Source organism: Emys orbicularis, chromosome 15 (assembly GCF_028017835.1).
Source record: "Emys orbicularis isolate rEmyOrb1 chromosome 15, rEmyOrb1.hap1, whole genome shotgun sequence".
NCBI lineage: Eukaryota > Metazoa > Chordata > Testudines > Emydidae > Emys > Emys orbicularis.
The window spans coordinates 5,560,562-5,587,393 of NC_088697.1; the positions used below are offsets into that span (position 1 = coordinate 5,560,562).

The 26,832-nt window shown below is 50.2% G+C and overlaps 3 protein-coding genes across 3 annotated transcripts in view; 2 read left to right on the forward strand and 1 right to left on the reverse strand.

Annotated features, from left to right (window-relative positions):
• LOC135889397 (zinc finger protein 208-like) overlaps nt 1-26,832 on the reverse strand; it is a 685,678-nt gene that overhangs the window by 180,420 nt on the left and 478,426 nt on the right.
• LOC135889392 (zinc finger protein 2-like) lies at nt 5,739-26,702 on the forward strand. The gene is made up of 5 exons (XM_065417262.1): nt 5,739-5,779; nt 9,593-9,682; nt 10,375-10,501; nt 23,390-23,503; nt 26,315-26,702. Exons 2-5 carry the CDS (start codon nt 9,611-9,613, stop codon nt 26,332-26,334), a joined length of 333 nt encoding a protein of 110 aa, XP_065273334.1. The 5' UTR covers nt 5,739-5,779; nt 9,593-9,610; the 3' UTR covers nt 26,335-26,702.
• On the forward strand, nt 23,875-26,322 carry LOC135889453 (zinc finger protein 436-like). Its single transcript, XM_065417324.1, has 2 exons — nt 23,875-24,455; nt 24,624-26,322. The coding sequence occupies exons 1-2, from the start codon at nt 23,875-23,877 to the stop codon at nt 25,423-25,425; spliced, it is 1,383 nt and encodes a 460-aa protein (XP_065273396.1). The 3' UTR covers nt 25,426-26,322.

Sequence of the window (26,832 nt, forward strand, 5' to 3'; positions counted from 1 at the left end):
AAAGAGCCAAATCATATAACTGTTCAAAAACAAATTGTCAATGTCACATGCAAAATATACAGTGTAAATATCCTTATATCAAACTCAGACTTCCTCCAGAAGCATTTCTGTATTTTACATATATACATATTTTTTCATCTGTGTGTGTGTACAGTGAAATCAACATTTACTGCAATTTATTCATAAAAATCCAATCCTTTCAAGCGTAATTTTAAGTAATGAAGTACTTGAATTCTTTCACTTCCTGGACTGTAAAGCTTGCTTTGAAGATAATTACACCCTCCCTGTGATGTATTTTACTTTCAGTACCGTAACCCCATCGTGAGGTAGCTCCTGTCTTGGAGCTCTGCTGAGGCGTGGCATTATGATCAGAAGGTGATACTCTGACACATGAGCAGAGAAACACGGGGGAGGATGAGGTAACGTGGAGGCTACCAGGGTTGAACATGGCCCTACTGAGTGCGGGGAGCAAACTCCCTCTCAGCCTCTCCTCTCTCCCATCTCCCAGAGTTAGTAATTCTGACCCAGAGTCAGTAACTCAGCGCCAGCCCCCTGCCTTGATGAGGGGGATGAAGAACTGCAGTAGAAACGGGTTAGGCCGGGAGAGGGCACAGCTGATGTGGGACTGGGAGCTGAGTTGACCAAGAGGCCAGAACTCATTGGGGGGGGGGGGGGGTTGGGAGAAGAAGTCAACAGGACTGGGTAGAGGCACGTCTGTGTAATTTTCCCGTTTACCATCCTGCCATGTATTTAATTTAGAAACTTTTCATTCACATTTAAACACACTGGAGCTAAGCTGTGTTGATGCATTTCCATTTACAGTGGTACAGTTTTAATTAGATGCTTAATCAGATGCTTACAAACACCAGGGGTTCTCAAACTGGGGGTCAGGAAGTTATTACATGGGGGGCTACGAGCTGTCAGCCTCCACCCCAGGCCCCGCTTTGCCTCCAGCATTTATAATGGTGTCAAATATATAAAGAAGTGTTTTTAATTTATATGGGGGGGGTTGCACTCTGAGGCTTGCTATGTGAAAGGGCTCACCAGTACAAAAATTTGAGAACCACTGTGCGACACAAAGCAGTCAATAATTGGCATGCTTTCATTAATTAACTTGACTGTGTGCTGTGCATCGCTTTTAAAAAAAAGATGGTGTGAGCAAGTGTCAAAATTTCAGGCATTAAGAAATGGAAATTAGGTGTCAGTTCATTTCTCATGCATTTAGCTCGTAATTTTAATTTCAGTTTTGAATCAGTATTAATACCATGTTGTTTTAATAGTGTTAAGGTCTATTTGTATAATTGTTTGCAAAATTTCACTGGATATTGTGAACCAGCAGTCTTAACCTTTTATTTTGAGATTCCTAAATACAATCCAGCACACCACTCCTGAAAGACTGCAAGCCCTGGCTGTGACATGCTTCCTAGAGAGCAAACACCTGACGAGCCCTTTCGCCCTAAAATCGCTTTTGGCTCTTTGACATTTCTTTATCCATCCCACCAGAAAATGCTATAGGTAACCAGGTAATTAAAGCATACCTTCACTAGGTATAGTTCTACCAACTATGTGCCAAAATTCAAATGGTTCTGTTTGTTTTATCTTTCATTCAGCTTTGCAATTATTAGATCCCATATAAAAACTGGAAGTGAAATAACCAAAGCAAGTTAAGAAGAGAGTGACATCAGGCATAGGTGGGGGTAAAACAATAAAGGGAAAGAACTGACTATGCAAAAAGGAACATCCCAAACTATCAGAGCCTCAGACCCCCGTCCAGCTGAATCCACCCCAGCCAGGCATATCAAGCTGAGCCCCTGAAAAATCGCCCATCCCGTCTGGCAGTGAATGCTGCGTGTTCCAGACGGAGCTATGGTGTGTGTGTCTGCTCTGCTGACATGCTGCTTTGGTACAGAATGCACCATGGCCACAGGGAGCAGAGACATGGACTCCTACAAAACACAATCCCAGATACACCTCCAACATTGCATCCCCTCCCCACCTCCACACTGTCTGCCATCCCCGCCCCCACCTCCACATGGCCATTCTCAGCCTATTGCTAACAGTTCCTTCCAGCCTTCAGCACTATAAATAAATAAAACATGGTGTTACAAAAGGTAGATGGTGCCAGAGAAACCTGATCTCCTTCTGTGAGAAGGTAACTAGTTTTTTGGACAAAGGAAATGCAGTAGCTCAAATCTATCTGAATGTCAGTAAGGCATTTGATACAGTTCCACATGGGAAACTATTCGTTAAATTGGACAAGATGGGGATTAATATGAGAACTGAAAGGTCGATAAGGAATTGGTTACAGGGGAGACTACAAGGGGTCATACTGAATGGTCAGTTGTCAGGCTGGAGGGAGGTTACTAGTGGAGTTCTTCAGAGATCAGTCTTGGGACCAATTTTATTCAACATTTAGTGACCTTGGCACAAAAAGTGGGAGTGTGACACAAAGCTGGGAGGGATTGCCAATATGGAGGAGGACAGGAATATCATCCAAGAAGATCTGCATGACCTTGAAAGCTGGAGTCAAAGAAATGGGATGGGTTTCAGCATGGTAGCCGTGGGATGAAATTTAACAGTGCAATAAGTTAGTACTGTTATACAAAGCACCAATGAGACCTCATCTTGCCCCAAAGAGATCACAATCCAAGTAGACAATGGGTAGGAGGAAAAGAGAGAGGGGCTGTGACTTCCCCAAGGTCACCAAGCAGGTCAGTGACAGAGCCAGGAACAAACCCCGGTAACACCAGAGCCCCGTCACCCGCAGCTTGGAAAGGTCCCCAGACCCCATTGTATTAGGCTGCAGGAAGAGGTGGTTTGTCCATGGATGCACAGGCTGTCTTGGCAGGGCAGCTCAGCTGCAGTCCCTGCACACAGCTGGGGGTGTGTGTCCTGGGTCAGGAGAAGTCAGTGTCCAGTCCTGTGGGGCTGTGCTCCTGGCTCATACCTCCAGCACTCACTGCTGCCCCTCCGTTACCAGCTGCACTGTTCAGCCAGCCCCAGGCCTTAGTAAGGTCACTGTCCCCCCCCCCCACACCCCAAACCTTCAAATTGGGACATGGTGCACCAGTGCCAGAGTGCACTAGTGTAAATTTTGTCTATACTAAGGGTTTTCACCAATGCCTAAAACACCAGTGTGGCAGAGACCTTCAGTACCCAAAACAGCACTACGGTGGCACTAGAACTGGGATCTATTTCTAGCTCTGTCATGGACAGCCTGGGTGACCTGGGACACGTCAATGTTTCTCCTCCCAACTTTAGTCTATTTACACAGCTGCCCACTCACTGGGGTCTCCTCTCTCTCCAGAGCTGCTCACCACTAAAATCTGTGTGGGTGTCACCAGAGCTAAGGTAGTTCAGCTCTGGAATAGTCTTACAAGGGTGGCTTTGGAATCTTTTTCCCTGGAAGTTTTTAAGAACAGGTAGGACAAACCTCTGTCAGAGATAATCTACATAGACTTGGTCCTGCCTCGGCAGAGAGAGGTGGACTTGATGACCTCTTGAGGTCCTGTCCAGCCCTACATTTCTATGATGCTATGCAATATATACATACAAAAACACAACATGCAGAAAAAAACCCCACCACAACATAATATCAGGCAATTCAGAAAACAAACAAAAAAACAAACTACACTCCACAGCATAAAATGACAATACAAAGGAAAAGAAAGCAACACAATGCAAACTAACACACCCTAGGACAAAAGCACACAATGGAAAGAGCTCAACTCAAACCAACAGAACACAGGCACCAAACAAGCTGAGGCAAAACAATTCACCATAAAACTATGCTACACAACATGGTGCATCACACTTCCAGATGGCACCATGCAAAACAGCTCAGCGTACAGTACGACACAGCACAAAACAGACTTATTTCAATGGCATGGAAGGGATCTTGAGAGGTCGTCTACTCAAGCCTCCTGTGATGAGGCAGGACCAAGTATCCCTAGACATTCCCAGACTGGTGTATCTCTAACCTGGTCTTAAAAACCTCCAATGAAGGAAATTCCACAACCTCCCCTGGAAGCCAATGCAAGGCAAACAGACCAAAACAATGCTGTACACACACACACTGGGCTTGTGGATAAGGCAAGAATTCAAACAATCTGGGTTAAGTTCCCAGTTTTGCCCCAAATTCTCCATGCAAACTTGCACAAATTACTTCAGCTCTCGGAGCTTCAGTTTCCCCATCTGTAAAATGGAGAGTCGCCTCCCACCATTTGCCTATTTAGCCTTTGAGCATTTTGTGGCAAGGACTCTCTGTCACTGTGGGCATGTCTACACTGCAGTTAGACACCTGCGGCTGGCCCGTGCCTGCTGACTTGGGCTCACACAGCTCAGGCTGTGGGGTTGTTTAATTGTGGTGTAGATGTTCCAGCTTGCTCCTCCCTTCCCCTCCTGGGCCTTTCCATGCCCTGTTGCCAGCAGAGAGTGGCCCCGCGAGCCCAGCCGTATCCCTGTCTCAGGGATCTCCCAGCCTCTGCCCATTAACCCTCTTCCCAGTTCAGAAATCACTCAGGGGAACGATTTCCCACCTAAACAAGGACAAATCACTGCAGGTAAAAATGGGGGGGAAACAACCAAAACCTGAGATTTGAACTGGACATTGGCGAAGTGGAGAGAAAATGGGGCACATTCGGGGGAGGAGAACAGAGACCTTCTCAGGGATTTGAGGGAAAAGGGGGGGGGTCACCCTGGATGTTGCTCGTTGCTCTCTAGGGAGAAAGGGGGCAGGACTGGAGAGGATGGGGGGTCCCCACGGGAGGGGGCAGCGGTAAATCCGAGGGGATCTCAGCCCCCCCCTTTCTCTCCCCGCTCCTCGGGGGTCACCTACTCTTCTCCTCCCCCCGCCATGTCCGGGCTGCACAGACATTTTCCGTCCGCCCCTTTCCCAGGTCTCCCCCCCCCCGCGCCCGGCAGCCCCCGCCCAGCCCCACGCAGGGACCCCAGTGGGGGCTGGTCCCCTCCCCCCGGGACCCCCCCGTGGGGTCCCAGGGCAGAGCCTGGCCGGACCGGGGGCGTTGGGCTCCTGCGGGGACAGCAGCTCCGAGCCCCCCCGCAGGCGCTGCCCCCAGGGAGCAGATCCCGGCGCTGCGAGATGCCGGGTCCCCCCCACGGACACTGGGGCAGAGTCACCGCCCGGCCCCGCCCCCGGGGCTCGCTCCGGTACCTGGAGGCTGCAGCGCCGCAGCGGGGCGGGCACAGCCCGGGGTGGCCCCAGGGCGGCTCCAGCGGGAGCAGGGCCTGGGCCGGGCACGCGGGGGTTAATGAAGGTCTCCCCGGCTCAGACCCTCCTGCTCAGCCCGGCCCCGCAGCGCCAGGGAGCAGCAGCGGGTGAGCGCTGCCTCTGCGCATGCAGGACAACCCCCCCCCCCCATCTGCGCATGCTCAGAGCCGGGAGACACAAAACTCTTCTCCGTCTCCGGGAGAGGCTCTAACGGCCCCGCACGAGCCAGGGAGAGCCGCAGCACCCCGCGAGTGTTCGCAGCCCGGCTCGTCCACCCCCCCCCACCCAACGTCACTTCCGGTCCAGGGAGAGTCAGGAACTACATCTCCCAGCCTGACCCGGGGGCCACTTCCGCCCTATTCAGCTCAGGGAAAGGAGGGTTTCAGTAGCTGTTATTGTGCATGCTCAGCGCGAGCCCCGTTCGTCCTCCCCCCCCACGTCACTATCGCTGCTGCCTCCGTGCCCGGCCGGGGGCTTTCTCCAGGTGGGACCCGCCCGCTGGGCAACTCCGGGCTCTGCCCGCACCAGCCCCCGGGCCGGAGCCCCCCGGTGAGTGACAGACCCCGGGGGGGCGCTGGGGCCGGGCAGGAAAGTGACTCTCCGCCCCGGGGAACCTGGGAGAAGCCTCGGAGCTGCCTCAGCCCCAGTGGAGCTGCAGCAGGATCTGCCCCCGGCACCGCTGGGATGGGGGGGGGCAGAGACTGGGGCCCGATGGGGGGTCCCCTGTGGTGTGGGGGGAGGGGAGAAGCCGCAGTTGCGGCGGGGCGGGGGGGGAGTTGAGCTGTCTCTGTGCAGCCAGGAAATCCCCGGGAGAGAAGTGGCGGGCGGGGGAAGGGGGGAGGGGAGTTAATTGGATCCTGTCCCTATTTGTGCCACTTGCCTCTCACCCCCTGATACAAATTCTCTCTAGTTCTGCCCCTTTTCTCTCTCAGTATCTCACACGTGGCTATAAAATCCGGGGAGATTCCCCCTTTTCCCCTCAAATGATCAGCTCTCCCCCGATTTCCCCCTGTTCTCTCCCTGATTCTCAAATGTCAATTTAAAATCTCTCCGATGTGGGGGATTTTCCCACCCATTTTATTTGCAGTGATTTGTCCTTGTTTAGATGGGAAATTGTTGCCCTGAGTCATTCCCCAAAACATGGCTGCCCCTGGATTGGGGATGGGATCCTGGTTCTCTGCCAGGGAAGGGAGGAACATGTGTCCCCCATGGGGACTGCCCAGACCCCGGTTTCCCAATCCCACTTGCTGCCCCCTAACTGCCAACACAGTTGCCCCCAGCCCTCAGTTGCCAGTCACCCACCCATCCCCCACTGCTGGCCCCTTCCCTCACCCAGGAAGCCTTCCAGCTCCAGCTCCCCCTCCCTTGCCCTCTTAAATCAGCTCCTCAAAGGGCTCCCTGCTGCCCATGTGAATGGTGGCAGAGGGGGGAGCCATCACTTTCTGTATATGTATTGACTGGATTTTATATGACTGTCCAAACAGTTCCCCTTTTCCCTCTAGCTATTTAATAGCAATATAAAACCCCCTCAGATCTTGGTGTTTTTTCTCTCATGTTATCAATTGCGTAGTTTCTGACACATATTCTCTGCAAATCTCAAAGACTGATATAAAAAATATCTTAAGCCCCACTTTTTCTCTAATTGTCTATTTCTAATTGAATATGGCCTGAGATTTTTCCCTGTCTCTCTAATTATAAAATACTAAGAAAATCTCAGATTTACACCTTTTCTCAGATTCCTGAACATGGATATAAAATGTTTGCAAATGTTGCCCATTTTCTCTCTATTCAGTTATCAAATATTGATGTGAAATACTCAGATTTTACCTCATATCAACAACTGATATAAAATCCCTCTGATTTTCCACTTTCCTCTCTATACGTATTTAATACACATCAAAGCCAGAGGCCCTCCCCCTGTTTGGGGGATTAGTGGTTCCCAGCTGGTAACAGGAGAGTTGGCTGGACCCTTTTCTTTTCTTGAGCTGGTACAGGATGAGGAGGTCATGCTGAGTGCAGCATGGGTCTAGAAGTATCCCAAAGTCCATGATAAATGGTCTGTGTGAGGGGTTGCTTCCCACAGTGCTAAGATGTAGTTACCTCTGGGGTGGATCCATCGTGGCCATTATTTGCTAGCAACAGGGCATGGACATTTCTTACCTATTTTGGCTCTCCATGCCTTCCATTCTCCTGTTAAAGAAGCATCCCCCAGGGCTCCCTCTGCCTGTGTGACTGGCCAGCAGGGGGCAGTGATAACTTTCTATCCACTTAGCAGACACTGTGAGGTAACACTGTTGGGGGGGGGGGTGGGGGGGGGGCATGCCTGTGTGGGGAGATTGAGCTGGAGCTGAAGGGGCATTGCGGGTTGGGGGAGGCCTCTGGGTGACCGGGCAGGGGGTACCCTAGTCAGGATGGTGGGTTCTGGAGGTTTGGGGTTTCGGGGGGGGGGGTGTTCTGATGTGCCCAGCCCTGAGGCTATGGGTCCTGGAGGCGCGTATCGCTGGGGACTTGTTGGTTGCAGAACAGTGAGGGTGAGCGTCTTTTGGGGAGGTGGGGCAGGGGTTTAGAGGGTGCCTGGTGCTGTGCCAGGGGCTCTGTCATGCCCAATGCACAGAACTGGGTGGGGGAGTCCCAGGCGCTAGGTCGGGATGCCAGGCAAGCAGAGGGAGGGGTCCTGCTGTAAAGCATCAGTCAAACGGCATGGCAGAACCTGCTAGAGGACAGGTGGGAGTCCTAGGCAGGCAGTGGGGGAATCCCAGGCAGGCAATGAGGGACTGAATTCCCAGTGGGGGGTCCCCTGGGGGGTGCTCCCTGGCTTTTGGGGGCTCTTGTGGGAAAGCCTTTGGGATTCCCAGCCTGGCAGTGACGGTCTGGTGGGGGTTCTCTGGCCAGTGGGGCTCTGAGGGGTAACGAGTCCCTGTTCAGGAATTCTGTGGGTTGGGTCCCAGGGAATATCTGGTGGGACCCTGGCTGTGGGGTCTGGGCTCTGGGTACTGGGGGCACCTGGATGGAGGCTCTGGGGGCTGCTATTAACCATGCTCCTTCTCTCTGATCAGCTTGTGCCAGAATCCTGGCTCCAAGCACTGCCTGGCATTCCCCAGCCACATGCCCAGTCACTGTGATAACTTTCTATCCACTTATCAAGCATCTTGAAAACTCCAGGACCTTCCAGTTCCATTGGGAAAATTTGTGCCCCGAGTCCTTATCCTAGATCGGGGGGGGGGGGTGAGGGAGGTGGGAAGGGGGTTAGCACTGCCACACAATGGTCTCTTCCACAGCATTCTGGACTCATTCTTTCTGAAATCTGGTTTCATTGAGAACATTGTTAATCCAGAGTCACTGCATGGAAAGACAAGGAGTGACTCCAGATGGACAGTGGGGCAAATGAGATCAGCAATTCTCCCTGTGAGGAGGGGCTCTCATTAGCTGCTCTCCCCAGAGAGCTAAAGGAGGGAAGGCTGCTCAAACGCTCTGTTCCTCTCTGCTCAGGATATTGGGGTTCAGCTTCCTGGGTCAGACACTGCAGCCTCCATTGTGATCTGGGAGACCAGGCTTAGCAGCTGCTGCTCCCCCAACAGGGGTTCTGTGCTGGGAAGTGACCTTAATTAAAGCTTCTTCTCTGCCCGGCCCAGGCGATGACTTTCTCCAGCTGGTACTAGCCCCCTGGGGCAGACCTGGGCTCTGAGCTATGGACTCCAGGTTACTGAAACACCTCAGACAAAGTACTGGGGACTAGCATGAAAGTGACTCTGCACAAACAGCCCCTCATCGTTTCTCCTCCCATTAGCAATTGCCAGGAGAAAATCCAGCCATGGGAGAGCAAAGAACCCAGGAATGGGACTTTTCCAGTTAGAGGGGCAGGGAGAGAGGACAGGGAAGGGGAGACTGAAAGGGGCAGTGGTAGAAATGAGTGGGGAGAGAGATTTCCAGCTCTCTCATCCACCCAGACACATGTCTTGCAGCATCGCTGGGGAGAATCACTTTCCAGTGAACAAGAAAAGGATCAGACAGGGGAAAAGCCAGTTCCTGACTCCATATCCCTCCTGCTGGGGTGTGGCTGCTGTGGGGTCAGTGTCCGAGGGAATCCCCCACAGTGATTCCTTTGGTTCTGCTCTTTTCTAGCATTGTGTTCAGAGACTTTGTTATGGGATGGTGGGGAGGGAGAAGGGAGGTTAAAAATCTCTTTGTGGACTTAGCCTGGCAGGAGGGGCCAGATCTACACTAATAAAGAGATCAAGCATTTTCCCAGCATGGCAGAATCTAGGATGTCTGTCTGCAGGGAAGGGGCCTGGGGGAATTATGATGTAAAATTAACTAAAGCCTGTTCTGAAACCTCCACAACTGCCCTTCTCGCCCTGCCAGGGCTGCAGAAGGACGTCCATGTTTTGCTCCAGCTCATCGGATCCTCCCATGACACAGGGAAGAAAAATGGCTGCAGTGGAGCCAGTTCAGGTAGGGATTATTGGGGGGTTGCTGGTGAGTTCCTGCTGGAGGAGAGGGACAGCAAATACGCTGGAGATGGGAAGGTTTGCACAGTCTGGTTTGGAGGTTGGAGCGGGGCAGGAAATGCACAGGGTGGAGAAAGGGAGGAGGACAGGGTGTGGCAAACCTGCTGGGAATTGTTTAATAAGTAGCCTAGATTCTAGGAACAAACCCAAGAGGTTCGGCGGTGGAAATACTCTATTTTGTTGAACAGAAAATAACCCAGCTACATGGGGCTGGGAAAACTGACCAGGCTCATAGTGCTGGAGCCCGATCCGACTAACCAGTGGCTGCTGTGAGATATGAAGGGGGCACCCACCAGTCAGGCTTAGGGGAGATTCCCCTCCCTTCATATCCAGCTCATCACAATGAGGAGGGTGTTGGGCTTCCTACCAGGGAGCTCTCCCGGGACCCTGCTAGGGGCTCCATCTCCTGTGTCAATCTGTGGCTAGTAGGTGTGTGATGGATCTGCTGGGAGAGACAAGGGGCTCTCTCTTCATCCCCTCACTCTGCTGATTCCTGGATGCTCTGAGCTGGTTGGGGGTGGGACTCTGTTGACTGCAATCCACCCAGAGCTTCCCTTTGATTGGCTCCTCTCCCCCATGAATAGTGGTGTGTGAGTGAGGCAGCAGGTACTGAGTGTTGGACTCTTGCACTTTCAGGGGCCGGTGACCTTCAAGGAGGTGGCTGTGTATTTCACCAGGGAAGAGTGGGCTCTGCTGGACCCCACTCAGAGAGCTCTCTACTGGGATGTCATGCAGGAGAACTATGAGAATGTGACCTCTCTGGGTAAGGATTCCTGTCCCCTTGGTTCTTGGAAGGGGAGAAGAAGAGATCATGTTTATGCCACCCCCACAATGCCACCTCTACTCTGTCCTGTTTCAGCATCACCCCAATATGCCAGTGATACACACACTACCAGAGACCCTCCCCCACTGCAGAACACTTTGGGAACAGAGCACAGGAGCAGTATCGCACAGTGTCAAATATCTCCTGTTTGCTCAAGTAAAACTGGGGGTTAGGTGCAGCCATAACCAACAGAAGCTTCCTACCCCTGGCCTTATCTCAAACCCTGAGCCTACTCCACCCAAACCTGAATGTGCTTGGGGTGTAACAAGCAGGCTGCTGGAGTCAGAGCTGCTGGTCCAGGGTTACTTATCACACAGACACTCCGTGCGTCCTTGAATGCTGGCTGGGGGTATCCAGAGAAGGAAGCTCAGTGGCGGATTTAGCGTTAGGGGGGCCCTGTGCTCAGCTTCGTTTTTGGGGCCCCTCCTTGGGACCCAGCCAAGAAAAAGAACATTCTCTCTTATCCCCCCCCACCCCCATTTTTCATTCTTTTTTTCTTCATCCTCCTCCTATAAGTAATAGGAAGTAAATGAAAATAAAGTGAGGTACCTTGATTGTTTTTGTAGTCTAACTTATTTTTCCACAGAGCACTTGTAAATCGCTGAGGGTCTCGGCGGGATCTTTCCAAATATTGTTTGTACCGTTAGCTAACTAGTGTAAAGTGCTTTGGACAAGAGCCCTTTGAAAAAAAAAATGTAAAAAACATTGTGTTGCGGGGTCTGGCCAGGATTTAGGGTGTGGGAGGGGGCTCAGGGCTGGGGCAGGGTGTTGGGGTGTGGAGTGTTTACCTGGGGCAGCTCCCATTTGATGCGAGGGATGCAAATGGGGATGTGTGTGCGGGGGAGCAGGAGTCAGAGGGGCCTGGGGGTGCGTGGGGGGTAGGAGGTATGGGGGGTTGCAGGAATCAGGGAGGGTAGGGGACTGGGGTGTGTGTGAGAGGGGTGAAGGAGTAAGGGCTGGGGGTGTGTGAGGACGTGCAGAGTCAGGGAGGGGAGGGTGCTCGGGGTGCAGGAGTCAGGGCTGGGGGTGCAGGGTCTGGGAGGGAGTTAGGGTGCAGGTGCAGGGTCTGGCCAGGTGTTAGGATGCAGGAGGGGGCTCAGGGTTTGGGCAGATGGTTGGGGTGTGGAGCGCTTATCTGGGGCAGCTCCCATTTGGTGTGAGGAGTACAGGTGGGAATGTGTGTGTGGGGGGGGTACAGGAGGTCCCATTTGGTGCTCAGGGTGGGGGTGAGGGTGTGAGGTGTCACGGAGTGTGGGGGAGTCAGGGCCCTGCACCCCCACTTCCTGCGATTCACCGTGACTCTCAGCCAGCCAGTAAAACAGAAGGTTTATTAGGTGACAGGAACATGGTCTAAAACAGAGCTTGTAGGTACAGAGAGCAGGACCCCTCCATTGGGTCCATCTTGGGGCAGGGAGGCCAGAGTTCCATCTGAGCCTCCCTCCATTTCCCCAGCCAGCTCCAAACTGAAACCCCCTCCAGCCCCTCCTCTTGCCTTTCTCTCTTTCCTGGGCCAGGAGACCACCAGATCTCTTTGTTCTCCAACACCTTTAGTTAGCACCTTGCGGAGGAGGGGCCCAGGCCATCAGTTGCCAGGAGACAGGGTATCAGCCATTCTCTGTGCAGACCCCTGCCCCTCCAGGGCTGTGCAACACACAGTGTTATCCCACCACCTAGACACTTAAGAAAGGCATAGGGGAAACTGAGGCACCCACACAGTCTTCAGAGAAACCATTAAGAACATTCCCACTTCATCACATCTCTCCCCCCTTCGAGACCAAACTGAGCGGGGTCACTTTAGCCGGTGACCTGGGGCAGTTCGAACCCACCAACGTTCCCATGGGTGCCCCAGCATCTTCCCCATTCTTTGGTGGGAGTTACACCAGGCACTTCCAGTTTCACGCCCACATCGGGTGTGCTTGATGGCACTTGCAGGCCACAGGTGGGAAGGTTTATGCGACCCGTGCCCTTTGGCCACCCCACAACCCCTGGGGTTCAAACTGGGATCGGGTCTTCTCCCAGCGCTCCAGTCTGGGGGGGGGGCTGTGATTCGGGTTCTCCTGGTTAAGTGTCACCATCTAGACATTGGCCACCCTCTGACCAGGTGACTCTGTCACCAGCAGCTTGGCATCAGCCCCTTTCATTTGATGCAGCCACATCGGGGCAGAGGGGTCAGTATACACCGCAAAGCGCCGCCCAAATAGATATGGCTGCAGCTTTTTAAGGTCCTGCACCATGGCCAGGCATTTCTTCTCTATGGCCGTACAATTCTGCTCCCGGGGCAGCAGCTTCTTGCTCAGGTACCCGATGGGGTGTCTCTCCCCCTTAGCATCGGCCTGCATCAGCACCGCACCCAGCACTGCATCTAAGGCATCGGTGAACACTTTAAGGGCTTGGCAACGTCCTGGTTTACCAGATTTACCGGGCCCTGGATTAGAGCCTCCTTCAGCGCACAGAGAGCCCTCTGGCACTGCTCGGTCCAGACCACCACGTCTGGCTTCCCCTTCTTACATAGCTCAGTGATGGGGGCAGCTAGGGAGCTAGAGTGGGGTACAAACCCCTGGTAGTACCCCGCCATCCCGATAATGGCCTGGACCTGTTTCTTGGTCTGGGGAACGGGCCAATCTCTGATCATCTTCACCTCGGCCAGATCTGGCCTTGAGCAGCCGCTCCCCACCTTGTGGCCCAGGTACTTCACCTCTGCCATCCCCACCCTCTGGCTGGGGACCTGCAGCACTGCTGGACTGTGTCACAGACTCCGGGCCAGTAAAAGTTCTGCAGCAGCTGCTGCCTGGTGCACTGGATCCCCTGGTGTTCAAATTCAAATCCTCGGCCGTTACAGGAGCAAGGCCTGGATCCTGCCCCAAAGAGACAGTCACCCCACAACAGGTCCTCACAGCTGATATCCTGGAGAACCCCAACGACCAGCCAGCCCAACCCCTCCTTGGTCTGCACAAGGATCTGGGCCATAGGCAGGGTGAGGGGCTTCATCCCTGGGACCTTCACGCAGGTCACACAGCCCCTTAGCATCTGGTGGGGGTGCACCACCCTGGGCCTGACAACAGTTCTCTCTGTCCCAGGATCTCGCCACTCCAGGAATGTCTCCCCATTGACCATCACCTTCCGCTCCCACTGGGGGTCCGAGGGGCCTGAGCCCCGGAGACTCCACACAGACACATAGGTTGGGGTCAGGAGTGGAAGCCTGTCCACCACCCCACCCATCTGGCTGCTGGCGTCTATGGCCTTGGGACCCAGCAAGAGAGCTAGACACTGAGGCTTTTCCGCAGGATCCCCCTGGTTCAAATCACCAGCCTGCTCAAAGGCAGTGTGGTGGGAATCCACACATCCCCCCTCCTTAACCAGGGGCAGCAATTTAGTATCGAGGTTCCCTGCAGAACTGGCACCCTGGGGTCTATCCCCACTCACCCCTGGGAAGTCCCCTATGCCTCTCCACTCCACCATCACCAGTCCATGCTGCTGCTGCATCTCCTGCAGCTTTTTCTCAGGCTCTCGCTGTCTCTCGTGGTCCTCTTGCTCTCTCGGACTCAGCTCCAATCCCATCTGTCTCCGATCCCCTGATGGGGAACCCGATCGTGAAGACCCCCGTCTGGTTGAGGACAGGAGTCTTGGGGATGCCTGGCTTCCACTCCAGCTGCTCCCAGATCCTCTTGTAGCCCCATTTGGGTCAGGAATCTGCTCCTTAGAGCGGTCATCATCCTCCAGCTGCCCGATTAACTGTGCTTTGGTGAACTTTCCAATGCGTAACCCTCTCTTTTTGCACAGGTTTACAATGTCCTTCTTAAGGAGATGGTGATAGGCCATCACTCCACTGTTCCCAAGTTGTTCTGGACTCACTGGCCTGTGTGCTCTCAGCTCCGCATGGTTTCTAGGAAGAACCCCTAGTGTGCCAGCCCTTCTCCAGGTCACCACCTCTCTCCCAGGGTTGAGCTGCAAACTCCTCCACCCCTGAGATTGCTTGTCACAGTCCCCAGGGGGACCCTGTTACTACAACAGTCCTTCTCGCTAGTCAGACACTCCCAGGGGTTAAGTGTAGCTCCTTCGCCCCCTGAAACCACCCCTCTAGGAGCCTTCAGCATGCTTGGTCCTCGTTAACCTCCCTTCGTTTTACTGCTCCCCGTCACTTACTTCAGGAAGCGCCATCCACGGGGTGCAGTACATCCCACCACTGCCACCAGTTGTCACGGAGTGTGGGGGAGTCAGAGCCCTGCACCCTCACTTCCTTTCATTCACCGTGACTCTCAGCCAGCCAGTAAACCAGAAGGTTTATTAGGTGACAGGAACATGGTCTAAACAGAGCTTGTAGGTACAGAGAACAGGACCCCTCAATTGGGTCCATCTTGGGGGTCAGGGAGGCCAGAGTTCCATCTGGGCCTCCCTCCATTTCCCCAGCCAGCTCCCAACTGAAACCCCCTCCAGCCCCTCCTCTTGCCTTTTTCTCTTTCCTGGGCCAGGAGACCACCTGATCTTTGTTCTCCAACACCTTTAGTTAGCATCTTGCGGAGGAGGGGCCCAGGCCATCAGTTGCCAGGAGACAGTGTGTCAGCCATTCTCTGTGCAGACCCCCACACACCCCTGCCCCTCCAGGGCTCTGCAACAATCACACGCCCTTATCCCACCACCTAGACACTTAAGAAATGCATTGGGGAAACTGAGGCACCCACACAGTATTCAGAGAAACCATTAAGAACATTTCCACTTCATTACGGGGGGGCTGCAGGAGTCAGGGCATGGGGTGTGGGAGGGCTGGGTATGTGTGGGGGTGCAGGAGTCAGGGCAGGGGGGTGTGGGCTGGGGTCATGGGGGTGCTCCCAGCCCCCTGCCCTGAGTGGCTCACAGCAGGGGCTGGGGGTGGAGGGCATGTGATAGGGGAGTGCAGGGGCTCTGCCCTGATTCCACCCCCTTCCACAAGGCCCTCCCGCCACCTCTTATCCGCCTCCTCCCGCAAGCATGCTGCAGTCCCACTTCTCCCCCTCCCTCCCAGAGTGACCTGAGCACCGGCAAACAGCTGTTTGGCAGAGGGGGAAGCGCTGGGGAGGGGCAGGAACACAGTATGCTCCAGGGATGAAGCGGGGAGGGGGGAGCTTGGCTGTTGGTGGGTGCGGCGCCTGCAGCAGGAGGCCCAGGAACCGGCAGGACCAAGCTTCTGACCCCGCAGCTGCCCGGCCCTGGGGCCTCCTGTCATTGGGGGCCCTGTGCCAGGGCACCCTGTGTTTTAATATAAATCTGCCTATGAGGGAGCTCCAGCAGCAGAACATTGAATCTCACCCAGGATTACAGATGACACAACTCCTCACTGCACTGGATTGCACCGCAGTGTGTGAAAATGGCCTAGGTTGGTAGTGAAACTTCCAGAAACCTGGAGAGTCTTGCTCCTCCATCATCATGTGAAATAGCCACAATCTCTCTTCTCTGCAGGCTCCTTGTATTTTTGAGTCCCTCATTGCCAAAGTCACATGACCCCGATTCTTATTTTTCACATTCTGCTTTACCAGACTAATTAGAGTCTGTTGCTCCTGAATTATAGCTTCTAATTTCCCAGTGTTCTCCACACCCAGGGATTTTCCTACTCCCTCCCATTACACTGGACTCACTGGATTCCCTAGTACATAAAAACAGCCACACTGGGTCAGACCAAAGGTCCATCTAGCCCAGTATCCTGTCTTCTGACCGTGGCCAATGCCAGGTGCCCCAGAGGGAATGAAAAGAACAGGTAATCATCAAGTGATCCATCCCGTTGCCCATTCCACAGGTTGACTGTGCGTTGTGTGAAGAAATACTTCCTTTTGTTTGTTTTAAACCTGCTGCCTATTAATTTCATTGGATGATTCCTACTCCTTGTGTTATGAGAAGCAGTAAATAACACTTCCTTATTTACTTTCTCCACAGCAGTTATGATTTTATAGACCTCTCTCATTTCCCCCTTCGTCTCTTTTCCAAGCTGAAAAGTCCCAGTCTTTTTAATCTCTCCTCATACGGAAGCTGTTCCATACCCCTAATAATTTTTTTGCCCTTTTCTGGACCGTTTCCTATTCCAATACATCTTTTTTTGAAATGGGGCGACCACATCTGCACGCACTATTCAAGATGTGGGCGTACCATGGATTTATATAGAGGCAATATGATATTTTCTGTCTTATTATCTATCTCTTTCTCAGTGATTCCCAACATTCTGTTTGCTTTTTGATTGCCTCTGCACCTTGAGTGGATGTTTTCAGAGAACTATCCACAGTGACTCCAAGATCCCTCTCTTGAGTGGAAACAATTAATTTAGACCCCATCATTTTATATATGTATTTGGGATTATGTTTTCCAATGGGCTGCAATATGTGTTATCCTGACATCTAGTACTGCTGATATCCTTCATTTAGTAATATACCTGCTCTTCCTGTTCCCTTTCTCCACCGAACCTCACCAGCCCATGCTTACAGTTCCCAGCTTCCCCAGGATTCTCTCTTTGTCTCTGGACCTCCTCTGAGCAAGAAGCAGTGCCAGGGAGACTTGCCCTCCGTCTGGAGTCTTCGATTTCTGGGACATGGATTTACTTTCTCTGTGTTTTAGGAGCCTCTTGGAAATTGTGTGTCTGTGACATTAACCACAGTGCAATCTGGACTGTTGAACAGCTGTGTCCCCTCAGTTCCCCAGGTTGGGGTGCATGGGTGTGCGCAGCACATTTCATTAGGGTGTGCACGCAGGGAATTTTTTTTTTTTTTTTTAAAGGCGAACATTTATTGAATACTCAGTCATAAGGGACATTATTTTTATTCATCAAACAAACTAAAGAAACTAAAACTTAACTAAACTTTTTTTTTTAATTAACAACTAAACTTTACTTAAAAAATACAAACTTAAAAAATGAGACACAAAATACCAAATTTTTGCTGTAGTGATAACCAGGCGTATACAAAGATACAGTCAATTTTCATGATCATAGAATTATAGAATCATAGAATATCAGGGTTGGAAGGGACCTCAGGAGGTCATCTAGTCCAACCCCCTGCTCAAAGCAGGACCAATTCCCAACTAAATCATCCCAGCCAGGGTTTGTCAAGCCGGGCCTTAAAAACCTCCAAAGAAGGAGACTCCACCACCTCCCTAGGTAACGCATTCCAGTGCTTCACCACCCTCCTAGTGAAAAAGTTTTTCCCTAATATCCAACCTAGACCTCCCCCACTGCAACTTGAGACCATTGCTCCTTGTTTTGTCATCTGCCACCACTGAGAACAGCCAAGCTCCATCCTCTTTGGAATAATATATGGAGATATCCTATCTCCTAGAACTGGATGGGACCCTGAAAGGTCATCAAGTCCAGCCCCCTGCCTTTACTAGCAGAACCAAGTACTGATTTTGCCCCAGATCCCTAAGTGGCCCTCTCAAGGATTGAGCTCACAACCCTGGGTTTAGCAGGCCAATGCTCAAACCACTGAGCTATCCCTCCCCCCTTTAACCAGATAATGAGCTAACCCAAATTGACCAAAACAGATTAAGGTTTCTTCATCTTCCTTTCCTAGAGACTGAGACATCGCTCACCAGGTGTTATGGACTTAAATTCCTCAATCACATCATTGTAATTAACTGATGAAGCCAATTCTTGTTCAATGTAGAAAATCATGAGTGAGTCGAGGCGCGGTTGGGACTTTGTACTTCTTAGTTTGTTTTTTACATGTGCTAGTTTCAAAAAGGCTCTTTCACATGAACAACTTGTAACAGGTAAGACTGCAAAGCACTGAATAGATTTGTAAAAGGCCTGGAACATGGCAGACCGATCCGATTCCTTTAGCCAATCAAGCCACTCTCTGGTGGTGTTCGTAGTGCTACCTTTAGGAACAGATCCGTCATAACCCCGAAGCAATCCGACTTCAGCTTCCAACTCATCCAAGGACACTTTAAATTTGTTGGCAATGATTCTCATATCGTCCCTGCCCAATGTCTAAGCTCAGCAGTTTTCCCATTGCAGTCACAATTTTACAAGTGTCCTGTTCAAATTGCTGGTCAATGCCAGTAATCATTGAGTCTAGGAGTGGGTAAAATGAAGTTATTCTCTCCTGCTCCTCTTTTGTATCAAAGTGATGCTGGGACTCAAACGCGTCATCAATACGAGTAGACATTTTTCTCTTCTTAACTGGGGGAATCGATATATCATTCTCTACACACATTTTCACACTGTCATTGAAAATATTCTGGGCCACTTCACATCGCAGCCAAAGAGTTACGCAAGCTTTTCACCCTTGTCATTGCAGTAAGTAAGTTGAGATCTGGAGCTTGAAGAGCCTTACTCACTTTTACCACCATCTGGAGAATAGGGTGCATCATGTGAAGGGCAAAGATGAACTTGAATGAATTTAGTTCATGGATAAAGCCCCTGGCTTTTATTTTAGCATTAGCAAAGCGAGTTCTTTCGATAATCTCTTGTAAAACTTGTAAAATGATGGAGTAGTTTTGTTTTACAGCAGCCACTGCTTCTGCTCTGCATGCCCATCTTGTGTTTGACAGGGACTTCAAAGTCTTCAACTGGGATCCTACTTCTTGTGAAATCTTCTCCATTACTGCATGTTGCACAGGACTCCCCTCCATGAAGGCATAAAGAGTCTGAATAACACCAAAAAAATCAAAGACGGTTCTGTTTTGTTTACTTGAAGTGCATGCATCTACTAGGATGAGGTTCAAGCACTGCGCATAGCAGTGTACATAGAGTATTTCACTGTTTCTTTCTTTACATTTCATTTGAACTCCCGCAGTACATCCAGACATAGTAGATGCGCCATGAAAACAGATAGACATCACTGATGACCAGTCAATTTTAAGAATGCCAAGGAGGTCATTTAGACTGAGCATCAATTGTTAATAGTCTCTGAACAGACACAAAATGTTCAACTGGACTATGTTTTTCATTGTCAAAATACCGCACCACAATGGACATCTGTTCATGGTGTCCACAGTCAGTAGTGTCGTCAGCAATTATTGAGACCATTTTTCCATTTACCGAAGACACAATCTTTTGTTGCACAACCTTGTGTCATTTTGTGTCAAATCATTTTGGATGCGATTACTCAGATAGGTAGCATTTTGAGGAGATTTTTGCACATGCTTTGCCATTACGGGATCATATTTTTGGAGCATATTGACAAGATTTAGAAATAAACCTTTCTCAAAACTGTCAGCTTTTTCATTGTGACCCCTGAATGGTCTCCCACCTTTTGCCAAACACAGAACAATGTCAATCGGTCGCTCCATTACACTTCGGTTATGGCACCGTTCTTCTTGTTTAGATAGATAAGCCTGCTTGCCCTCATCCAACAATACATCAATAGGTGTCCCTTCATTAAAACTTGACCATGAAGAACAGCTCAACACATGAGATTTTGACAGTTGGTGGTTTTTAAAACATTCATTAGCCCTATGCCAGTTTTTGAATCCCTTATCAATAATTGCTGGATCAGTGTGACCTTTGTTTGCTGCATCATTAGAGGAGAAGAAACGGCAGTAAAAGCAAAATGCTGCATCCTTTGATGAGCTATATTCTAACCATCTATACTTTTCATACCAATCGGACTGAAAACTTCTTTGTTTATTCCCTATTTTACTTCTAGGAAACATGTTCAATGTAGGCTGATAAGGACCTCTAGATAATCGAGACTGGTGTTCAAATCTATTGTTTGGAATATCACAGACCAGGTTATCAGATGGAATGTTTGATGGCTTTGAATAGGAACTACACTGACCTGAACTAAGAGACAGTCTGTTTCTGTTGGTCATTACTCAGTTTATTGCACAGACTGGAACTGGTGGCAGCATTATCTTCATGTAAGTTCTTAACTGAGGAGTCCGAGGTATTTGCACTACTATCAGCACATTCATTATAATTCAGTTTGTCTGCTCCTTTTCTTATCTTAACAATGAACTGATCCATATTCTAAAATTAAGAGGGAGTATAATACGATTGAATTAAAACATAAAGCCACGGGCTTGTTATGCTATTTCAGTAGAGTACATGCGACAAAGATGACAAACACTGTAGACACTGCGCTGGGCATGCCTGGTGCGGCCGTTTATATAGGTCAAAGAATTTTCTAGAATAGCAGTCGTAGGGGGAGGGGAGGACCAATGGTAATGCGGCGCCGCAGTAGTGGGGATGCATGCTGCGAGCAAATGCGGGCTTTCTATATAGAGTGTATCATGCGATTAAATTTAAATTAAAACGCAAAGCCAATTTTTTTTGAGACATTAGGGCATGGGTGGGCAAACTTTTTGGCCCGAGGGCCACATCGGAGTTGCAAAATTATATGGAGGGCCAGGTAGGGAAGGCCCTGCCCCCTATTCACCCCCCCACCCCCTGACAGACCCCCAGGACTCCCACGCCTATCCAACATCCCTGCTCCCTGACCGCCCCCTCCAGAGACCCCTGCCCACCCCGGAATCCCACCCCCCTATCCAACCAGAGGCGGCAGGTTTGTATAATTTTTGGTGGTGCCCAAGCAGAGCTATCCCAGCCATAGGACGGATGGGGGCAACCACCCTGGACCCTGCGCTTTGGGGGGGCTTGTGCTTTAGGGGGACACAGGGTCCAGGGCAGCTTGGGGGCTTAGCGGGGAGCCTGGCACCAGCGAGCAACCCAGCCCCTGCATGCCCCACCCCCCCCTTCCCCCCCACCCCCACTCCACCCCTTCCCCCAAACCTCCGCCCCTGAGCAATGCTGGGAGCTGGTGGGGTGGAGCAGAGCGGGCTGGGACCAGGTCACTTGCTGCTGCCAGTGCCAGGCTCCCCACTATCTCCCCAGGCTGCCCTGGACCCCTTGTCCCCCTGAACAATGGGACCGGGCTAGGCACCACCATGTTGCGTGATGGACACTTGACAAATTTATTGGACTTAGTGGACATTGGGGGAGGTAGGGGGTATTATGTCATTCAGTCATTCAACCGGTAAAATAGCACACAATTTTCCACACTGAAAAAAAAAACAGTAACCTAGTTAATAATAATAAAATCAACTCATATAATTAATGAAAAATGTGTGTATACTGTATATGAGATTATTATATGAGAAATGAAAATGAGCTTGCTTTGGGATTTTACAAGGCACTTATATCATTTAAACACATTTGGTACCCTGAGTAATGATAACACTTCTTGAAAATCACATAAATAGGGATATCATGATCCCCTTCCTTCAGCCCATTGCAAAGGCGCAGGTGTTATTGCTGGCTGCCCTAGGGCTGCAGAAAACCCTATGGGCAAAACATATGGAAAGAAGAGGATCAATTTATACAGAGGGCTGAAGGGGGAGTCCCATAGTGCATTAATTAACACTTAATAAATACATCAAAATTGAATACATTACAGAGATAAGAACCTGTAATGACAACTTTACTTCATGAGAAGCTCCAGAGAAAGAAGACCTAGAGGGAGTAATGGTAGGGGGAATCCCAGGGAGACGAAAGGGGCTGGTAGAGGGAGCAGACAGAGAACAAGGGTAGAGGCAGAGTGGCTGCAGGGTTGGCCCAGTCTTCTGCATCTCCCCTGTGGGTGGAGACACTGATCTCTGTCATTGTAAGAGGGAACGATAGAATGGAATGCCCAGAAGAATGAATGACTTGAGGACAATTTCCTGAGGGACCCATGCCCTTGCAGAGCTTTTCTAGCTCTGGCATTTACATTTCTACATAGGGTGGTTTGGCCCACAGAAATAAAAATCTGCACATCTTCCATGTGTTTTTGGACCAATGGAAAAAAACAGTTACAATTCAAGTGACTTTTAAAATTCCCTATGAAACTGAGTTAACAAAATAAATGAGCTTATGAACAACCAAAAAATATACTTCTCAGGTGAAAAACTATAACTGGACTTCTTTGCAAAGAAATTGTACATTTTCTTACAGGAAAAGCCACAAACTGTCTGGAAAGGAAGAGTAGATTAAATTACTTGCCTCAATGAAATTAAATATCCAGAGAATTGCTGTGCCTGTGATGATGATGACCGGGGTTTGCTCACCTGTGGCTCCCCCTCCCTGTGCAGTGGAGGCACAGCCAGGCAGGTCTGCATCTGCAAGCAGGCCCCCTGCCTCAGGTGCAGCTCCCATTGGCCTTGGTGGCCAACAGTCTGGGAGCCTCCTGGCCAATGAGCTGGGGGCGGGAGGGGGAAGTCAAAGGGGAAGATTGTACAGAGCTCGGGAGCAGGGAAGGCAGTGGGGAGGGGAGCTGTTTCTGGAGGCACAAAGGGGGGCTCTCTGGAGAGGGGTTTTCAGTGACTACGGGTAATAAGGCATGAAAGTCAGAGTTAACAAGCTAAAACGGATTCAAAGCAAATGTTTCTCTCACATATGCTGAGACAGGCTGGAAGGATGGAATTTAGATGCTAAAGCATTGGCTGGAAGGATGGAATTTTTGGTAATATCCAAATCTGTACTGACCTGGCAATGTGGCTGACCCTTTGGGGTCAGAAGAACATTTTGTCTATGTGCGCAGAGTTTTTAAATAACCTCTCACTGTACTGGACCTAGGTGCTGATTGGGAGTCAGAGAACTGGAATGCAATAAAGGGGGCTGTGTGATTTCTATTTTCAGCTTCTCGATAACCAGTGTGGGGGACCAGGAGCACAGTTTGTGACTGGTCATTGAGTTTAACTTCAGTGTTAACCACTAGCTTTTGGAGCATCTGCTCTCCCTTTTTCAGCCTGCCCTGACCTTGGCATTTTCAGTGAGGACTACCGCAGGCACACCAGGTCACACTAAGTACTGAAGATAAATTAATAGAATGTTTTTTATGACCAAATCTTATGAAAACAACTGAACTCCTTTGTTTTCTTTCATCTGAGCAGAGTTTCCAGTTTCCAAACCTGATGTGATGTCCCAGCTGGAACAAGGGGGAGAGTCATGGGTCTCAGACCTCCAGGGTTCAGAGGAAAGAGAGATCCTGAGAGCTCCCTGCATAGGTGAGGAAACATAAACCAACACAGAATCTGTAAATGTCTGAAGGAAACATCTGGGATCCCCTACAAATCCCTTGGGAGGTCTCTCAGTTCATTATTGTCGCTACCAGAGGTCATATCCTCAGGGTAACTATAGCTCATGGCTTCCTGTAGATTCTAGCAGACGCCAGGCCGTGGCTTCCTTCTTTCCCCCTGTGAATTTGGATGGGATGTGAAGGCCGAATTGATCCCCTCCTCTCTACTATTTGGGAGAAGAGTTTGGGGGAGTTCAGTTCCTGATTTTTATTTGACGTCTCTCCAGCTCTTGTTTTGATTTGGTCTTCCCCTTTCCATCCCTGTTTGAGGTTTCTGTCTCTATCACAGCAGGTGATGCAATGGTATGTGAAAAAGAGGAGCAGAATTCTCAGCAGGAAAATGTTGAGCAAGTGGATAAACACAGAGCGGAAAGGAATGTGTCCAGGAGTCATGAGCAGGAAAAATCCTGTGAGATTCAGCACAGACCAGAAAGAGAGCAGGGAAACCAGCTAGGGGAGAAAGTGGGTAAATTTATTTCCTGTCGAGGAACTCAGAAGGATTTCAAAGAAACCACAATACAGCAGGAAATCCTCAGGGGAAAAAGAAAAAATATATGCACTGAGTGTGGAAAAAACTTATGTGACTACTCAACCCTTATAAAGCATCAGAGAATCCACACAGGAGAGAGGCCCTATGAATGCATTGAGTGTGGGAAAACCTTCAATCGCAGCTCGCACCTTATTAGTCATCAAAGAATCCACACGGGGGAGAGGCCCTATGAATGCTGTGAGTGTGGGAAAACCTTCAATCACGACTCGCACCTTATTAGTCATCAGAGAATCCACACAGGGGAGAGGCCCTATGAATGCAGTGAGTGTGGGAAAACCTTCAATCGCAGCTCGAACCTTATTAGTCATCAGAGAATCCACACAGAGGAGAGGCCCTATGAATGTAGTGAGTGTGGGAAAAACTTCACTAACAGCTCAAACCTTAGTAGGCATCAGAGAATCCACACAGGGGAGAGGGCCTATGAATGCAGTGAGTGTGGGAAAAACTTCACTCACAGATCAGGCCTTTTTGAGCATCAGAGAATCCACAGAGGGGAGAGGCCCTATGAATGCAGTGACTGTGGGAAAAGCTTCAATTACAGTTCGCACCTTATTGGGCATCAGAGAATCCACACAGGGGAGAGGCCCTATGAATGCCATGAGTGTGGGAAAAACTTCACTCACAGATCAGCCCTTTCTAAACATCAGAGAATCCACAGAGGGGAGAGGCCCTATGAATGCAGTGACTGTGGGAAAAGCTTCAATTACAGTTCACACCTTATTGGGCATCAGAGAATCCACACAGGGGAGAGGCCCTATGAATGCAATGAGTGTGGGAAAAACTTCACTCACAGATCGCACCTTATTATGCATCAGAGAATCCACACAGGGGAGAGGCCCTATCAGTGCAGTGATTGTGGGAAAAGCTTCACTAGCAGCTCAGACCTTTCCAAACATCAGAGAATCCACACAGGGGAGAGGCCCTATCAATGCAGTGATTGCGGGAAAAACTTCACTAACAGCTCTGCCCTTTCTAACCATCAGAGAATCCACACAGGGGAGAGGCCCTATGAATGCAGTGAGTGTGGGAAAAACTTCACTAACAGCTCAGCCCTTTCTAACCATCAGAGAATCCACACAGGGGAGAGGCCCTATGAATGCCATGAGTGTGCAAAAACCTTCAATCAAAGCTCGCACCTTATTCGGCATCAGAGAATCCACAGAGGGGGAGGCCCTACGAATGCAGTGAGTGCGGGAAAACCTTCTCTTAGCACTCAGCCCATGTTAGCCATCAGAGAATCTGCAAGGGAGATCAAGACGATAAAAACCTTTAGGGCTATCAATAATTTTTTTTTTCTGTAATACTTTGGCTGATTCCCACACAGTAACTTTTAAAGCTGTTTCAACAGTTTGCAGCACCGTTATCCCTCAACTTGTCCAGATGAGGGGCCCATTTTGACCTTTTGCAGTTTGCCCTGTTTTGAGGTGGACCCATTTGTCCTTTCTATCAGCTCCATTGTCCCATAAGTAATTCGAGTGTGCCCTTCCTATCAGGAGCCAGGGAGCATCACGTTTATACCATTCCTCCTGTTGCAACATTATTGTTAGAGTAAGCAATGATACAGATCGTATCATTGCCAGTTTTTCTCACGTTGCTCTAGGTTGTGCTGAAGAGCAGTTATATTGGGAACTTTTCAAATTATATTATTTAAATAAAGAGGAGCAGGGGCAGGAAAAAGTATCATTTCAGCCTCTGTGACACTGGAAGGAGATGGGGTGACTCAGAGATTCCTTCCTTCCCCATAACAGCAGAACTGTTACCTTTTGTCTGAGCTATGCAGAGTTTATCTTCATCACATTCTATCCGTCCACTTCTCCAAGTGTCGTGATGAAGTGGTCTTAGTTGTCTTTGCAATTGTTGAAGTCAGTATTGTCTCAGATGATCTGGGGAAAGTATTCCATGGTAAGTGGTTTTGAACTTGGCAAAATGTCCATGTATTTGGTTCCCAAAGCATTTGTAACCCAGGCCCCATAAAGGTCTTTACTAGCTAATCCTATGGTATGGGAGCTGCTGCCCTTCATGGCACAGATGTTGAGGAAATAGAAGTGTGGGTTTTGTTTAATTTATCCTTTGTAGTTGCTTAAAATGTGTATACAATTAAATCAGTGTTGGAAATCTAATAGCTGCAGAAAAGTAGCTCTTTTTGAATAGAAACTCCAGCTCTGGTAACTAACAGAGATTCTGATCCAGGCCTGTATCCAGGAACGTGAGGAGAGGTGGCGGCAGGAAGACCAGCAGGCGACTCAAACGCTGCTTGGACTCCTGAGGGAGCAAACGGACACGCTCCGGCGCCTTGTTGATGTTCTGCAGGAACGGAGGCAGGAGGACAGAGCCCCGCTGCAGTCTATCAGTAACCGCACTCCCCCGCCACCAAGTCCCATACCCCCCTCGCCCAAAGTCCAAAGAAGGAGGGGCGGCAGAGTCCGTGAAAACTTTCACTCGACCCCTGCAGACTGCTCAAGCACCAGAAGGCTGTCATTCCCCAAAATTTGAAAAGTCCTTTCCTGCCCGCCTCACCCAAGCCCCCGTCCAAGTTTCACCCCCCAGTTTCATGTGTGGTTGTTTATAAAAAATACGTTTCTGTTCATTACTGTTTCAATCATGTTCTTTTGAGGGAGAGTCTGTCTGAAGGGGGGGAAGGGCCCTGGTAATTGGACAGGACAGTCACCTTTAGCAGGGTACAGAGGCGGGGGCAGGTCCAGCAGCAG